This window comes from Ptychodera flava, chromosome 13 (assembly GCF_041260155.1).
Source record: "Ptychodera flava strain L36383 chromosome 13, AS_Pfla_20210202, whole genome shotgun sequence".
In the NCBI taxonomy this organism is placed as follows: Eukaryota; Metazoa; Hemichordata; class Enteropneusta; family Ptychoderidae; genus Ptychodera; species Ptychodera flava.
In genome coordinates, this window is record NC_091940.1 from 11,539,584 (window position 1) to 11,558,354 (window position 18,771).

General features: G+C 38.4%; 2 protein-coding genes across 4 annotated transcripts in view; one reads left to right on the plus strand and one right to left on the minus strand.

Annotated features, from left to right (window-relative positions):
- The window catches only part of LOC139147409 (uncharacterized), a 33,107-nt gene extending 26,052 nt beyond the window's left edge, over positions 1 to 7,055 (plus strand). For all 3 annotated transcript variants that reach the window (XM_070718504.1, XM_070718505.1, XM_070718506.1), the window contains 6 exons: positions 267 to 424; positions 2,154 to 2,347; positions 2,848 to 2,904; positions 3,449 to 3,589; positions 4,960 to 5,171; positions 6,203 to 7,055. The gene's annotated coding sequence lies outside the window, so the exon portion shown is untranslated. The remainder of the gene's footprint in view (positions 1 to 266; positions 425 to 2,153; positions 2,348 to 2,847; positions 2,905 to 3,448; positions 3,590 to 4,959; positions 5,172 to 6,202) is intronic.
- Positions 7,056 to 7,130: 75 nt separating this feature from the next.
- Positions 7,131 to 13,840, minus strand: LOC139147410 (PDZ and LIM domain protein 4-like). The gene is made up of 5 exons (XM_070718507.1): positions 13,584 to 13,840; positions 11,781 to 11,946; positions 11,046 to 11,181; positions 10,170 to 10,255; positions 7,131 to 8,490 (listed from the first exon to the last, which is right to left on the minus strand). Exons 1-5 carry the CDS (start codon positions 13,593 to 13,595, stop codon positions 8,438 to 8,440), a joined length of 453 nt encoding a protein of 150 aa, XP_070574608.1. The 5' UTR covers positions 13,596 to 13,840; the 3' UTR covers positions 7,131 to 8,437.
- Positions 13,841 to 18,771: the final 4,931 nt, after the last annotated feature.

The window sequence follows — 18,771 nt, forward strand, 5'->3', positions numbered from 1 at the left end:
CGTTTCCAGTGTTCTGGGTAGAAACGAAGAAGGAGTGGTTATACTGTTCTGCTCAAGGTCAGTGAAATAGTGATAACATTAAATGTGCATATGATCGCAAGTACTGAATGGGCATATATTTTCTTGATTGAAAAATTTATGGTATTGCTATTTTAACCATTTAATTCAACGCTAATAAAAACGTCTTATTCGGTGTGATAGAGCTTAATTAAACATATATATGTACTTAAAATTGATGTACCTAACCCTATTAGTTTTTCCTGTAGGTAAAATTGGTGCTCTATTCAGAGGGACAAGCAGTGTTAGAATTGGTGTTTGAAGGTTTATTAAGCGACAAACTGAGTTGGTTCTCCCAAGATAGGTTACTGGTCTCACCGTACAGTGACATCCTTACCACTTACAAAAACTATTTCTCCATTCCAGGGTAGGTATATACGCTTACTTTTACTATGCCTCTGTCTTGGTACAGTCCAACGTTAGAAATGTTTCTCACGATTGTGATATTTCACAAGAGTAAGGAATGTCATGTCAGCGTGAAACTGATGGATCTGAACCAAGCAGGATGTGCCATGGTTTAATGTGAAAGGTCAGAATTACAATGCTCCAAACTTTCTCAGGTCACCGTATATCATAGTGTTTGTGATAGAAAGGTTGATGTTTTCCATTTTTTCTCTGAATTAACTTGATTTCCTATAAACAAGTTCACAATCACCATTGATAACAATAGGATTTGGCCAAGCCATGGTGGCGCACACAGCACTGGAGATATCCCATGATGCATTATGGTTTGTAACGTTTGAGATTTGGGGAAGTCAACAATATCTCTTATGTGTGGACATATTCGTAGACTAGTTTTAAAAATTCTAAAAGCATACTGTTACGCACACCATTGTTCTCAATTCCCATTCAAAATGATTTCGAAAATCATGCTTGATTGAGAGAGGAGATAGCATTTTAGTTAAATTTTCCACTGATTGTGTCTTCAGCCATACAGAATAATGTGATGGAAAGGAGGGAGACTAGTTGCACCTGTTTTGTGAAATAAAAGCTTATTGATTTTCCCAGTGGAAATAACAGGAGAAACTAACATGCTAAGTCATGTCAGAGAATGACCCCTTCAGTTCGTCACAACTTGCTGCCCAAAAGTATGGCATTTGCAGTACCTGCAGAATGTGACTTTTATAACTGTTTAACGGTGCTTTTGAAATTTGCAAGGAAACTATCTAAATGTACTTTTTAGCAGATATCATTATTTTAAACAATTATTTAGATGCTTCACATTATTGTTTATATGCAGAACTGAAAATGTTATAAGAAAAGCAGCCTGGTTTCATCGGTACAAATCAAACACAATTGCGGGCAATATTTTTCTATGATTCGAAAGGGTTAAATCGACTTGATTAGAATTCGGTCAGCAGAATTCAGCTTAGATGTAGAGAAGTTTGCATCTGGAGACAAGTAATTGTTTGCTTTGCGAATTCTGTGGTTTGCTAGGTCACAATAACCTACTGGCAGAATTAATTTATTTTCTTAAAGAAATCCCAGTGCTTTAATCCATTATGTAGGTGTAAATAATTTGTATCTCATTCAATATTTATTATTTCTCTTTTGTAAAGTTTGACATTTCATGCAACAGATCTTGTACCCAGTCCAAGCAATTTAGTCGTATATACTGACTCTGATAATATGCTTGTACAACAATTCTGCTTTGGTATTGGCCAGGGGGTTGCATTATTGTAATTAAATCCCCATTTGCATAATAACAGTGTTGAAAGGGTTAATTGGAGACAAACATGTTCATGCGAAAGCTTTAACATGTGTGCATATGATACCTTAACACCAGGTTATTTCAGGATTAATAGTCTTATGACTGACTTCCAAAGCTAGAACAGAACTAAATAATCCCAAGAAATATTAAGCAGTGAAAAAAAGTTAGTATTATTTGCTTATGTGCAGACAGTTTATGAATTAACATGTACCAGAATTCATTTCATCCAGCTTTAACCCTTTCACCCCCAGTTCCCTGTGTACAGGTCCAACTTTACCATAGAAAACAATGGATTTGGGACAAACCATGGTGGTGAAAGGGTTAAGTAGGCAGACACACTTTCCCGTTTACAGTGGTTGTTAACTCTGTTTTGAATTCGTAACAGGCACTCCACCCTCAGGGGTTCAGAAAGGAGATTCTTCATCAACCACAACTACTATGGATGCAAAAATGACTTTGGTTATCTTGTGGTCGTTGAGGGCAGCGCAGCAAGACATGTATGTGCCTGGGAACGAGCTGACCCCAACAGCTATCCATTGTTTCTGTACAGTACCAGTGACTCCTATGTAAATTGGAATGGTTAGTAAATGATTATTGGCTATTGTGGCATAGCACACACTTATACACAGCTCTCTTTATGTCGCTGGTTCTCTCATTGCAGTTGCCAGAATACATGATGCCTCAACTGTTGATATTACAGCAAAAATGTATGACATTGCATGGCTGTTTCCCACATTTATACAAGATAATTTGAATGGAAAATGAAGGAATGCCTCATCTTAACTCCAGTTGTGTATTTCCCTCTATTTAGCATTATTGTTTAACCCTGCATGTTCACCCCCAATTCCCTGTGAACAGATCCACAATCACCATTGAAACGATACGGGCCAGGGCCAAACCATTGCGATGAAAGGGTTATGAGCATCAATGATCAGTTGAAATGTGTGTTCTGTTAGAGTTGTGTGTATCGATCTGTATAATACGGTCTGCCATTTCATCTGCTGGTCATCCAGCATATATGTACTTTAGTGGGATAGATATGACCATCCACTGCAAAACCTTTTATTTGCTGCATTCAGGTGAAGACGTTGACAGCGCAGATACTCTAGCAATATTCATTAAGATCAAAGACACAGGTCAGTCAAATGAATCAGTTTTGGTTTCCATGGTTGTAGTGTGATAATAGCCTTGTGTTGAACAGAAAAAATACATCTCCTCCAGTTACGTCAGTTTTGTGAGTGACTTTCCTTATTTGCTTATACAGTCTGTACTGACTATGACTTTTACATTTGTAATCCAAATGAATGGTACTGTGAAAAATCACTGTTATTATCTACGGTAGTACACATCTTGGAATTGAGACTTTAACTTTTTCTCCAACTTTTCTCAATGAAACTTTGGTTCCGGTACTAGAGAAACAAATTACCTATCATTTTACCAATATTTTAAATTCAAAATGGCCGCCATCCCTGGGCGCCAACCCTTTGGGGTTATAAACCAGTTTTTTTGATTTCTACAAAAATTAAGACTGTGAAAAGTTAACTTACTTCAAGAACTTTAAAATGGGACCCGTGATACTTATAATGACCAGAAGAGAATTTTTAAAATTTGAAAGGGCAAACATCTGTCCCAGAGGCTTGTTCTACCGTAATATTGATTTCCTCTGAATATTGTCTGTAGATGTCTTGGAAACGTTACCTGAGATGGAGTACACAGCCAAACATATCCCCAAACCAACAACAGGCACTGAGTTGAACTCACAAGAATACGATGGTAAACAGAAGGTGCACAGGGTAGAGTTCACAAATAGTGCATTGTCAGGTAACATACTATAGTCATCATTCTGAAATGAGTGAATTTAAATTTACCATCAATATCTTCTAACATGCATTTGGTGAATATTCCAATTAGCTTTGGCTGCTTTTAAATCTAGCTGACATGTAAACTTGTGTGACACACAAAGATCATGGCCTCAGAGTTTCAGAAAATATGCACGTGTTCCCTGCTGATGAATATACACACAAAGCTATGTATAGTGCAATAGTTTCACTATGTAGAATTACTGTGTTTTTAAGTGTCAAGGAGAGGTTTACTGGCCATACTAGCCAAGAAGGTACCAGCATAGGTTTGATTTCAGATGTCTGTGTGTTAAAGTGCCCCCCAAACCATGTGTTTCATGAGACTGTAGGCCTGCTAGTATATGAAGATAAAATTCACGTGTCTTTATATCTCGTAGCCTAAGGAAACTCAGCTCACCGGTGTGAGGGGAAACAAAAGTATGTTATTACTTGAGTATGAAGTACCTGAGTATCAAGGAATCTTTCAACCATATACTCTTGCAAAATCAAATATAAAACTCAGGGGTCACTGTTCAAATTTTTGTACTAGAGAAACAAATTACCCAAGATTGACCGATATTTGAAATTCAAAATGGTCACCATCCCTGTGTTAATTCTAAGGAGAAAAGTAAAATTTTCAATTTTGGAAAACTAAGATGGTGAAAATTTTTCTTACACCTAGAACTTTCAAATGAGACCCCCATAAGTGGTTACATAAGAAAAGAATTGTAAAGTTTGAGAGTCCAATTATCTGTCCACGAGGCATATTCTACCTTAAACGGGAAATTACAGGACTGAGGACACACAATAGGGGGTTAATGATGACGCAGCCATTTGCATACACTGGGCCGGAGTATTTGAATTCTCATAGCATCACTTTGACTATGTGATAAATTTGAAGGATCATGATTCGTGACATATGCAAAGAGGGGTCAAATGGTCGGACAGGGAACACATTTTGAAACATATGCATCCTCCGACAAAAACCAGAACATTTTTTTCAGTTTATTTTCGACTCAAGTTTAGTTGCTATATATTCACAGACATCATATGCAAGATTCAATGACAATGAACGCCTGAAACATGTCAAAATTATGAGATTCTGGGACCAAACTCGGCACGTCCGATCAGAAGCATGGCTTTTTTACATTTGCATAGATTTACGATAATTCTGGCTTTTATAGGGGCAAGTTCCTATTTAAGTAACTTCAGCTTGATCAGGCATCCCTCAATATACACATTCTGTGAGCTGCTAGGAGTCACCAGCATGTTGTTCCTTGTTCGGTAAGCTGTGAGCAACATTTTGACTTACAAATGGCTGCAGCTTTGATGTCTGTATAACATTCATGACAGGTCAGAAGAGGAACTATGTGATGACATCTCTTTATCTGATGGTTGAAGTAGATGAAGAAAAGAGGCGGAAGAGAGACACCAGGAGGCATAGAAGGAGCATTATGACATCCACTGTCATGACCTACAAAGAGATCAAGTCAACCATTGAGGTTACTCATTCCAGGAGTGCCAGACAGAGACGAAATCTTGAAGCATCTGCAAAACTCCCAAAGGTTTGTTCAATATATTACAATGTAAGCCTGAGGGTAGTATGCACCTCACAAGTGAACAACTTCAACTTTTGCAAAAACGTTCCTCAATGAAACTTTCAACCATTGCCTTACCAAATCAAGAGCAAAACTAAGGGGTCATCATGCCAAGTTTGATACATGAGAATCAAATTACTTATTATAAATATTTACTGATATTTGAATTCAAGATGGCAAACATCCTGTGTTAACTCTATGGGGAACCAAAGATGACTTTTGAAAACTAAGACGGTGAAGATGTTTCTTACTCCAAGAGCTATAAAATATGTCCCAACAAGCAATGGACCAGAAAAATATTTAAACGATTTGAGTTTGAATATTGCTGTGAAGTGCCTTCTACATCAAAAGTAATTGCTGATGTGCAGCGTATGCACAAGGTTTTATCTAATTGGTCAATTATCACTATTCACAGCAACTTAGGGAGTCTATTTGTATTATTCAATTAGAACAGTAAGATTCAGCCACCCAATTGGATAACAGCTTCTGAATCGCTGCACATTAGCCCAAAAGTAACAGTGGCGAGGTGTTGGTAGTCAAGTGATGTAAACCCACTTAGTTTGCGACGTGCCCCAACAGTTTTGTGTCACTGCAGCTGATTGGTTAAAGACCATGCTATAAATAAAATTTTTGCATGGAACAAGGTTATGCAATCATCATTTAGAATTCAAAGTGTATATAGATATATATGTCCCTGAAGTGTGGGCACAATGGTAAAATTGCCAGTGAACTTTTGTATGATTGAGTTGAATTGACGTAAAAGTTTTTGTGTCACTACAGCTGATGGATAAATTTTCATCGATGATTTGTGTCCCCGTGGCTGATTCAGTAAAATTGGAAGAGTATCAAGATATTTTAAATTCTTTGGTTTCCACACAGTGATGTTTTCTGTTTGTGAGTGTGAAGTATATAAGATTCATGTTGATCATTTGTAGACTGCCTCGATAATTAGTGCCACTTTTGTCTTGCTTTCTCTCACCCTGCCACTTTCTCAACAGTTGAAGAATGCTGTATTCCCATACCTTGGATGTCCGTCAAATTCTGTGTACATGCCGTATCAGTTCCGATGTCAGTGCATCATTCCAGGGGAATACTACAACAGTGACACATTCCAGTGTACCAATGGCACATACCTGCATGATGGTGATGTTTCCATGGACACAAAAGATGTTGAAACACCAGAAACAAAAGTAAAAAGTTCAGGAAAATGCATTTCATGTAACAAATTAATTTCTTTGATATTATTTGTTGTGGTTTCTATTTTGAATGAAATATACATTGAGTGTTTGACTTCTCAATGTTAGATCTTGCACTCTATAAGGGCTGCAGGCCAATTCTTTTGTTTTTCTTTGTTATGTCACAAGAGGGCAGCATACAGGGAAGGCGTACTTTCTATGACCAATGATGAGTCATATAGCCTTGAAATGTAGCAGTGTGGAATTAAAGGTACCGGTAACTTAATTGCAAAACATCAGATAAGATTAAATTTCAGCACAACTGTCTCCTGCTCAGCCCTTGTAATATGTTCACCTGTGAATGCATATCCAACTTTTCCTCAAAATAAGTGACTTTACAATATATAATGCATTATAAAAATAAGGAAAGCAGTCATAATGAACAACACAAAACCCCTCATCATACTGATTGAGGTCATCCGCAGAAAAATGGGACTGAAAGATCTGAATTGTTTGTCTCTGAACATGAAGAATTGAAACCAAAGATCCAAAAATTTTTATTAAAAAGGTTGATCAGAACTGTAGAAGACAAACCACTGTGTTCTCATCTGAATAAGCACAGTGTCCATTGTTTTCATATTGTTCATTTTTGTCAATAAAAGTTCTCATTAATAAACGTGTTGTTTCAGAATTAATTTTCAATGTAACTTTTTATTTTATATTTTACTTAACATGAGTTTGAAATAACATGTGACGTTTCAAAACAGCAAGTTTTATGAGTGTGTTGTATGGAGCTAGATTACAGATTGTGATGTTACCCACAATGCATTGTGAAATGGGTGAAGTGGTCGTCATTGGCAACACACTTCAAATAAGTGGAGGCGTTTTTTTCCCAGCAGTTGTCATTTTATGGTAAAAATTAAAAATCCAGCAATAAAACAAACGGCTAAATGTAAACATGCTGTATATGCGATCTTCGATACAAGAGATGAGATGAATACACATCTGTTATGAGAGAAGAGTGCTCTATCAAAAATATGCTATTTTCAAGCAAGCTAAAAATAAGCCAAAGACTCAATAAAAGTTTCAAAAGTTTCAAAAATTGCCGATCGATGGGAAAAGTGAAAAGCTGATCGGTTCAAAATTGTTCAAAAAAGAAAATGACAATTGCATGTACTTTGAGAATAAAATTTACTCATTTGGCACAATGATAGCAGTTCATAATATTGGCAAAATATGTCAGGCACTTGAAACAATTTCACTTGTAAATAAGTATGGCTTCTGCGCTGTGGGATGGCTCTCACTGAATCCTCTGCTTTACAAAATTTAAATGTTTCACCCTACGGTGAGGCCCTTATTCATAGCCACTGACTAGGAAGCTGGAAATTAAATGTCCTACAAGGAGATGCCCTGGGTCCGTATTTTGAAAATTAGCAATTTTTTTGTTAAACAAATCCCTTCATGTAACCTGGCAGGTTTCAAAATGGATATGCAACTTGAAATCTTGAAGACAAAAAAGTGAAAATTCTGTTGTGCAGTGTATTTTGCCATGAAGAATTGGATCTATGTTCCTAAAAAGCAAATTTTGCTCTGCAATGCAGCCACTAGAGTGTGTCAACACTACATTATTTTTACTTATTTCAAACTTAACTACATTAGATGAAAAATTGGATGAAGGTTTGGTGAGAACCATGTAGGTTTTTGTTCAGTTTATATACCATTGGATTTCTATTTGTGTTGTCAAGGAGGTCCATCTTGTTGGTGTGATGTCTTGAGCGGAGCACTTATATTCCAATTAAGTGTAGTCGGCCTGCGTTATGGCGTTCTCTCTTTGACATCTATCTGTCACAAGTCTACGGTCCCAGTGACACAGTGCTACAGCTGGTGAAAAACATGGATGTGGGAATTCCCTGAAGTCCTTTCAGGATGTTTAAGTTTGCTAAAAGATTTGATTGTATACTCTGTTGAGGTTGTGATTTTTGATGGTCTCCAATGGCCAAAATGGTCATCAATTTCTCTAAAGCGTGTGCATGTCCTTTCAGGTTTTGTTTGTGTGGATCACAATGGCCGGTCTTTTCTGCAGTACAGTTTGCCATCTTTCTGGAAATAACCTGTGAGAAAAGTGAACGGAAATGTGTTGTTGGTTGGTTGATATAACACTGTAAACTCAAAAGGTTGGCTCTCTGTGTTTGACCTACCAAAGCATTTGCCTGGAAAAGTAACTATTCTCCCTTTCCAAGGTCATTGCCAAATCTTGATACACTATCAACTAACAAATATATTAAATAGTTTTCAAACAGTCTTTGCCGTCTTTCCAATAAAATAGATATTGAAACTGAAAAAATTAGATTGATAGTAAATTGATAGTAAAAAGTATCCTTTGATATTGGCTGATCATCTTGTTTGAAAGTGGAATTCCTTTCAAGTAAAACCGATGAGATCTCGAATTCATAATTTTAGGGGTTGACAATTGACTATCTATTCTACCCAAAGAAGCTACTAGATTGACGATTTGGAAAGTAGAGTGAATAATTTAGGAACCATGGTATGTTTCATTTCTGCTGCCCCCCTCCCTTCGTCCCAGCCCCACACCAAAGGCACACCCTAATAAAATTAGGAGCTGAATCTAGTCTCCAGATGAGTAAAATGTAGCTGTCAATGGAACCAATTTCAAAACATTTCCCTTGTTGCAAATATCAGGGTTGTTTTGGGAAAAAAGACCTAAATACAGACAATCCTCGCAACAAACAATGTGACTTGGTACCTGCTGACAGTCCTACTGTTGTCTTTATATTCTTTGTTAATGTGATATCTACAAAAATCTTTCTTGACATAATTTTGTTACCAGTTTTGTTACATTCCAGACTTCTCAAATGAAAGATGAACAAAGAACGCCATATGGAATTCCATATTTCTGTTGGATAATAGTACCTGAATTTCCTGTGCTCTTCCTCCGTTACCAGTGTCAATTTGAGTTAAACATTAATGTCTATTTGCTCAAAATTGAACATGTGATCATGCAGTGTTTCGGCGACCCAGAAAATTCAAATTGGGTGGGGAGTATGTTGACATTTCGATCCTTGTATCAGCCTCTTCTATACCTATTTGTGAGCGGTTCAAAAGCTTCTTGTTTATCTGCTGGTACAAATCATGGGTCTTGAAGGACAATTTTGAGTGTCCTAAATAATTTGGGGGATTTCGTAAAAATCTGATTACAATCTGGAGTACCAAAAATCTAAGAATGCAAATGATAAAATAAATTTAGTGAAGTTTTCTAACGCCAGTTAGTTGATCAAGGAGAGTTGGACCTATTTTGATTTATTTTTTACCTAAAACCATCTATCATTGGTTTACTTTGTCATAGTACGGCATACTACTATCCACGGTATTGACTTTACTGGGCTGTCATGTAAATAGTATGCTGAAAGGACATATCACCAACCCATTCATTATGCATACGCAAAGCCGTACTGACAAGCAGCATACTGGACATTCCAACCTGATGTAAGAAGTAACCTGGCAATATCAGACCAAAAACAACTAGTATTGAGCCGACAAAATCATTTTTAACTTTAATCTCTTGTCCTTTTTAAAACAAAAGTCTATAAAAATCTATGTCATTTGCGGGTATCAATTTTCCAGTGTACAGGGTTAAGGCATATCAACTGGCATTTAGTCTCACTTTCTGACGAGAACACCCACTTGAGGCCACGATAACACAATATACTGGTCGTAAAAAATGACATCATCGAATGACTAAGTTCATTGGTACAAGGAGAAAATATTTTACCTCTGCCTTTAAGATTTTCGCCGCACACTGCACAGTTGAAACAGTCATTGTGAAGGCCGTGCGCACCAATCTTTACAAACTTGCCGCTGTGGGAGAAACGAAAAGCGGTATGGGCTTGTGAACATTCGAGAGTAAAGCATAACTGCGTTAATTAATCGGATAAAATTCCTTTGGTTGCTTGAGAACAGCAGACGATAATGGGAGTTTATTTTCCCCGTATCAGATATACGACTTGGTAGGCTTTGCCACTAAGAATGACGTCATACGTTTCATCTGTATGCAAGAGGCGGGGGCGCGGCGACAACAAGAAACACGATGATGTTTCAGGAATCCCGAGGCACACAGTTTACATATACAGGTTAAAAGGGGTGTCATAATCCGTAACGAGCGTCTAATTGGGACAACATCAGTCTTTTTTCCAAGCAGCAAGCTGATTAAAATCCGATGTAGAGATGGGTAGGCCCCCCTGGAGGACCGCAGAAAAAAGACGGTACTACTATATATGCCTCGAAATGAAAAGACTTCAATAGACTTTTGCCCAAACTTTCCTCAAGGAATTTTTTAACAATTCTCTTTCAAAATCACGAATTAAAATCGGGGTCACCTTGCAAATTTGGTACTGGAGAAACAAATTACCCAAGATTGACCGATATTTGAAATTCAAAATGGACGCCATCTCTGTGTTATAACTTTATGGAGAAAAATAAAATTTTCGATTTTTCGGAAATATAACACGGAAAAAATTTTCCTATACCAAGATCTAGAGCTTTAAAATGAACGCCACAAATGGTAGATCAGAAAGTCCAAATATCTGTCTCCGAGGTGCATTCTACCTTAAATTTAAATCAGTTAGATTTAGCATTTTTGCAAACTCACGTTAACTTGTTACCGCAGGCAATACACTGTAGTAAGCTGGGATCTGGAAGATTCTGTCGCATGCCGCCTATAGGCTGGTTGACTTTCTTGAACACCGTTTCTCTACCAGTGACATCGCCGCTGAATACGGACTTTGCTGTTGGCGGGAGAAAATGAGGCGTTGGTTCGGAATTAACGATGGAATTCAATAGAAATGTTATCGCTTTTGAAGAGGTGACGAAAGACTACGCTGGAATTTTCTGAGGTTTTTAATACTCGCATTATAATATCGAAAGCTCCTTGTCTGACCATTAATCACAGCTTACATTGGGGCTGCGAAGCTTGAATTTTGTGTCCCATGTTGACTGGCCCCAAGTCGATTGGCTTTTCTCTGCAGCAATTACTGGCTGGCCAAGCGGGCCAACCGCACGCGTTCACCCCACGATCTATCCAAATAGCCTACCACTAACGCGACAGTCTGCTAAAGTTTATCCCCTCACTGTTTTCTGTTTTAATACCTGTATGCTCACAGACTTGGAGCAAGTCTATATCCGATGTAGCTCCACAAACATTACCACAATAATTTACCTTTGTACAATAACTACGAGCAAAAGAGAATCGAAACTGTAAAAAAACGTTGAAAAGTATCCTTATTTCAAACAACCCATAACTCATTTATGCAAACATGGTGAGAATAGTAACGATATCGAATATGTAGATGGACGCACAAAATTTCTACTGGAAAAGTACACTGACCCTGCCCTGTTTCCAGTTTCCTGAACGTTTCTGACTTGGTTTCTGGATTAGCTCCCATTCCCGTCAGGCTTTCTTCCAGATCATCTTGTGACACCTTCGGTTGGGGAGCTTTCGGTTCGTCATCCTCTTGGGCCCCTCCCGGCGGCGCGCCTGCACCCCAATTGATCTGCGTGGCAAGGATCATAAAACAGTTTTTTGAGAAAATCGGTCTAAATACGTCATTTGTGCATTTGGCTCACCGGCACATCATAGTCTTTGGCATGTTATGAATGGTTTGATTTGTCAGTTTGTGATAGCCAAAATGTTTTCTGTCGCGTGCATTTTCATCTTTTTTTTTTTTCGAATTTTCAAGTTTTGGCAGATTACGATCATATCTTTGTTGGTCCACAGACTGCAGACTCACGCCGCGCGCTCTAAACGATAAATTAAGCCAGAACGTAGATTGAAAATCTGCACATGATGTTCACTGTGAAAACTAATGGAAATTTAGAATAGTAGTGGACCTTAAAAAAACAAGTCCTTCCTTGATCTATATTCTCTGAAAGCAATACATGTATTGACATAGCATGAGCTCAGCATAGCATGCTCACTGGGACTCATGGAATACTATGTGAATTGAAAAACCGCGTTCAAGATACGGTAATTTTGCTTTGATGACGGAGCCTCAAACTTTTTCCTTTCAAGTATTCAAAACTTTTCTCAGCTTCCAGTGTACATAAAATGTGAATGCAAATCCCCTTTTCGTAATTTTTACCCTGTAGTATGCCAATTTGCCAACTTCCCCCAAAATCGATTGGTCGCGCGCGACCACGAAGCATAACTGTATGGCCTCAGTCTCTACACGAATAGATTAGTATTTGTCGAACAAGTTTTCCTGCGATACCTACCTTGGTGGGCAGTCTGTTGAAAAAATGACCCGGCCGTGTTACCGTAGTATCATTTACATCCCAACACAATACGCCCAGCTGTTATTCGCCCTCGAGCAGTGTTCGTATGCATGTCACCTATGACCTACGTTGCGGTTTGAGGGCACTGAGGTCAACCCACTACCAAGGTTACTCTACTACGTCTACTCTGAGCATGCCAAGAGTAATCGTGAGCACTATCAACAACTGTGTCTTCAACTCGTTGCAAATGTAATGGAATCACGGCAAATTCCAGTCAAATTCGACGCAGTTTGTAAAGATGATTGTTGGATGACAGACAATACGTCTACATACGTTCTGCTATTGAATACCTAAATTAGCTACTGGTCTTACGCATCGAAAGCTCCGACACAACTTTGATTTGAGCACGGACAATGAACTTTAACTGGCCTTTAGAATTGAATTGACAATCATGTTGAGGAATTGGCGGAGAACTGCATGGGTTGATCTATTTACCACATCAAGTTTTAGCGTTTTGTTTTTCTAAAGCGCACAATATATGCCTCTAGTGACTGTGAGTCGACGTCCCGATCCCTCCTCTGCGAAAACACTGCTATTTTCCGCCGCCATACTGCGCGATGTGCCGTTCTGAAAGCAACGGTATGTGCGCTGTTGTGTTGGGTCAAAACGATAGCATCGCGTGTATCTAAATGGTTCAGGCGTGGTCAGGAAATTCGGGTCAACCGCGGTATTTTCATTCGATCCTGACCTTACAGAAATGGCTGACAGACACAGCAAATATTGACACTTCGGTCCTTTAAAAAAAAAAGCTGTTATTGACAGGATTGTCGTCATCATCCTGATCGTGTCGTCCACTGAAAAGAGACTGGGCCCCCCTCAGAAACACACACCATCTAACTTTCTGGACACTTTTTACCTGAAAAGACATAGTGTGATTCCTTTCCGGTATAGCGTTGTCCAAAGACGGAAACCTTGGTCGATGTCTGTGTACTAACCACTGTCAAACTATGTTGCCCTGCACGGATAAAAGGTCCAACGGGTGTAAACACTTCACAGTTCAGTGATGTCTGGCCAGAGTCCCTTCTTTGAATGCCGACTCTACGCGACTAAGAATTCTAGACCGCCCGCAATTTACATGTGAGTGCCCCGTTACATATATTTACACTCGTCCACGGGGGACAAAATCATACCGTATTTCCATTGTTGTTTACAGTAATGTTTTCACCACATCAAATATAGGTTTTGTCGAACTTTATTTCGTACAGGGTTTGCCTCTTCCGTGGCGGTTATGTCGACGTAACTTTAATCACCAAATGTTTTCCATACTACTTCAAAATCATGAACGTATGAGTTATATACATTCTATCACGTTGTGATAGAATTAAACAAAACAACGTACGAGGAATTGAAATATTATTTTCAAGAATAATCACTTCAAATATTTTAAATGTAACGAACAACAGCAAAACTTTACCTCAGAAGGAATAATCTAAGCTTACAGAAAGTGACTCCCCCCGATGACTAAATGCGTGTCAATACGTACGATGGGATGGGCCCCTCAGAGCAGTGACCTCTCCACTAGCAAGCGGGCATACCATTGCCATATTTGCTTCTGTTATTTATAGAATTGGACTGCAGCATATACACGATGGGTTTTGAATCACGCCTCACACGAGTAACTCTACCTTCGACGCTGTTTATAAATCGTCCGAGTTGTCGCTAGACCAGTTGCCCTATTCACTCAATTGACACTTTGAATACGCAATTTGTTGAAGCAAGACAGACAATATCTCCTCAAGACATTACGTATTAACATTGCTATTTTAGAACAGTCGCCAAGACATCTCGATGCATTGGTATTCCAACAAAATAGAAAAGATGTCCTTGCCACCAATCAACCAAACAACAGTTGCTTGTGGATAGAGATACAACAAACGGCCCTGTAACAGCATATAAGCGCGGGGGGCTTTTTTGCTTTTACAAAGGCCTGGCCTTGGCCATGGATCTATATCCAAAAGCGATTATGCTCCCACCCATCCATGGACCTATATCCAAAAGCGATTATGCTCCCACCCATCCATGGACCTATATCCAAAAGCGATTATGCTCCCACCCATCCATGGACCTATATCCAAAAGCGATTATGCTCCCACCCGTCCATGGACCTATATCCAAAAGCGATTATGCTCCCACCCATCCATGGACCTATATCCAAAAGCGATTATGCTCCCACCCGTCCATGGACCTATATCCAAAAGCGATTATGCTCCCACCCATCCATGGACCTATATCCAAAAGCGAGTATGCTCCCACCCATCCATGGACCTATATCCAAAAGCGATTATGCTCCCACCCATCCATTTACCCATCCATCCATCCATCCATGCACTCATACATAAATGCACTCATACATACATACATACATGCATGCATGCATGCATGCATGCATGCATCCATCCATCCATGCATCCATCCATCCATCCATCCATCCATCCATCCATCCATCCATCCATACATACATACATACATACATACATACATACATACATACATACATACATACATACATACATACATACATACATACATACATACATACATACATACATACATACATACATACATACATACATACATATCGAAAAGAAAGAGAAAGGCTTGAAAGGCGTGCCAAGAGTTATTGTTAAAGCTTTTATTTAAATCCATCCAACTGTCACGCAAAGTTGTCGGCTCTTTTTAACATGAGGGGTTGTGGATATTGGTATGCAGTTAGGCATCAAATCCTGTACATGTGATCCCAGTAAGAGAATAAGAGGGTAGACAATCTGAGCGGACAATGCTGAGCGAAATATGCCAGACTCTTGCAGTTCAAGCTAGTCACAGAACAGTTTATTTCAAAGACGTACTATATTATTTGGTAATGCCGAGTTGAAAAGTTGTCAGCTCAGAGAAGGCTACTGTTTTCTTAGCTCCACATGATGCTCCATGTACTTGCGATAACAATTAATAGCAGAAACCAAACCACCTTCTTATAGGCAACATCATCACCAAAAAATGACAGTTAAATATACAACCGATCAACAATAAAAGAAGCGGCACTACTGTTAAATACAGTCCGTTGGGAACTTGAAACGAACAGTTAGTCTTGCATTTTTCGGGGTTTTTTGTTTTGTTTTGTTTCTGATGCTATTAGACTTACAAAACACGATTTCAAAATACAAATATAACACAAAAGGGCTACATGGTTGTTATGGTTGAACATTACGTCTTAGTGATTTCAAGCGTAAAGCCTCACCGTTTTCTGTCACCATAATAACTCAACGAAATCACATCCGTTCCACTGAAAGATGGGAAAGCAGAGAGATGGCGTCTTTCCGAACACAGCTTTTAGGGCAGTAACGTCTTCTTGTCGACCGCTGTTAATTACAATGTACGCAAGAAACCAGTCCGCGTTACTTACAAAAACAAACGGGAATATTAAGTGAACATAAGGCAACATCGTTCGCCGTTGCACATTACGCACAATAAATAGTGTATTTCTCCCTCCTATCCCGCTTTCGATTGGTTCTCTAGGTCTAAAATGTGTCTGCTAGGTTTGACTGCCTGCAATGTGCGTGTCAGATAAAATCTTTGGTCGGTAAAATCTATGCTTGTACCACAGGGGAGCCAGGAAGAACAAACAAACAAACAAATAAACAAACAAATAAACAAACAAATAAATACCGTATATAAACAAAAAAATACAAACATACAAAGAGGCATACAAATACATAAAATAACAAACAAACATACACACAAACATACACAAACTAACAATATCATGAATGAATAAACATACAAACAGATAAACATCTATTTATATCTATCTTCTATCTATCTATCTATCTATCTATCTATCTATCTCTATCAATCTATCTATCTATCTATCTATCTATCTATCTATCTATCTATCTATCTATCTATCTATATATATATATATATATATATATATATATATATATATATATATATATATATATATATATATAGCATGAGCGGTTCAGTCAATTATTTCAGTCTTTTTTTCGATATGCTGTTGTCTCTTACATATATATGTATGTGTATATATATATATATATATATATATATATAGAGAGAGAGAGGAGAGAGAGAGAGAGAGAGAGAGAGAGATAGATAGATAGATAGATAGATAGATAGATAGATAGATAGATAGATAGATAGATATAGATAGATAGATAGATAGATAGATATATAGATAGAATATAAATATAAATAGATGTTTATCTCGTTGTATGTTTATTTATTCATGATATCATTTGTTTGTTTATGTTTGTGTGTATGTTTGTTTGTTATTTATGTATTTGTATGCCTCTTAGTATGTTTGTATATTTTTTTATTATTTATATATTTGTTTGTTTATTTGTTTGTTTGTTTGTTTGTTCTTCCTGGCTACCCTGTGCTTGTACTTTTGTAAACCAAACATTTTGTAAGGTGTTGGAGTTATTTGAAATATTCCACTTTAGTTGACTCAGGTACGTGACGGTGTAGACCAGACAGATGTTATGGGATTGACGACGGCAAATGACAAGTGGATGTCGACTGGAAATAGTGGGCGGGCAAATTTGAATACTGTTCGGCACTTAGTGTAATTTCATCAAACGACTTACTTAACATATTCAATTGTTTATATCATACAAAGTACTTTTGGGGGGGCCGAAGAATTCGAAAGAAGGCCTCTTTCGAAGACTCTTCTCAGACACACCCGTATGGAATTTTCAAAGCCCTCATCAAATCGTGACACTTTTCAGAACAGTACTCCCTGATGCACAGTTCATCTTGTGTTCAATTCCCCAGGCTTTCATTTTCCATGCCTTCTTCGCTACAAATGTTTGCACGTGTGACCACAGTACTAGAGCGACTGTCTACGAGTCAGCTAAGCACCAGCAGCGACTTGTGGCTTCAGCCTAGAGTCGGGAGGAAAGTCAACTGAAAATCACGGACAAATGGATTGTTGATCCGTAACAGGATTAGCTGGTCCAGCAGAGATGGATCAAGTGTTCCTTATACCCACACAAAAGGCTTTGCGTCAACTCAAATGGAATGCTCTTCTCTCAGGAGTAAGTGAATGCCAACAGCTCAATAACAGGCATTGTTATTCCACACCCACGCAGAGTAGCCGTGATAGCAGGTGATGCGTCATTGGGACTGACTATAGTAAGGTGTCGAGGCAGTATTTAACGTTTGCTATAAGCAATGCAAAACAAGTGGTTTCCATAAGCTGGCGCACAATGGAAAAGCTGCTCACAAGTACGGTCAACTTATAACACTGACCCTCGCTGAATGCCGTTTCTGCATACGTTAGTAAAACGGATCAGCAAGTACAGCCTTAGAGGGGTCACCGTAGCTGATAGGTGTATGTTGTACAAGAGGCAGTTTCACACATCAGGTTGGCAAGAGTTCCTTAAGGCCCCTTCATACCTGGGAATCACTCTAATCGAGGACTTTCCTTCGAAGAAGCACAACTTTTGGAGGGGTTTAAAATGAAGGTTAGGGTTAGTTTTAGGGTTTGCATACTTAAAAGTGTTGTATACCCAACCTAGGAAAAATGGGAGGGGGGGGGGGGCCTGATGAACTCTTACCCAACAGGTTTATGTACGTTAGTTATGCAGTAATAAATCGGTACGATTACATTCATTTGGATACTATTGCGATTGCTATTGTAGAGGATGCGTGTTAACTCATTCATTGTTTTTTTCCCTTTCTTTCACACTTTGTTTCAGATTATCCCATTGTGGAACTTTCAGTAACATTTACGTTACCTCTTCACAGTTATGTAGGCTGTCACCGCATTTCATGTTGGTGATTGACGTGCCTACTTGAAAGAATCATCTCATGTATAATATGTATTACCTTTCAAAACAAAGGTGCAACTCTGTGTTAATTTAAAAAAAAGATCAATAGATAGTTGACGTGAGAAGCGACGGGTCAAAGCTAGTTGACGCGAAAATGTTGGTATTGCTGTGATATCGTATTTTGTCAACTAAAATATCTCTTTACAGTGTAGTGAGACTATGTCATACAAACTATTTGTAGAAATCTAAATT

What these genes read in the sequence shown, in the direction of transcription:
- LOC139147410 (XM_070718507.1), bottom strand. An exon ending in GCCTGCGGTAACAAGTTAAC is followed by an intron (nt 10,256 to 11,045) that starts GTGAGTTTGCAA and finishes TTTCTCCCACAG; the next exon opens with CGGCAAGTTTGTAAAGATTG. An exon ending in CGAAAATCTTAAAGGCAGAG is followed by an intron (nt 8,491 to 10,169) that starts GTAAAATATTTT and finishes CTTTTCTCACAG; the next exon opens with GTTATTTCCAGAAAGATGGC.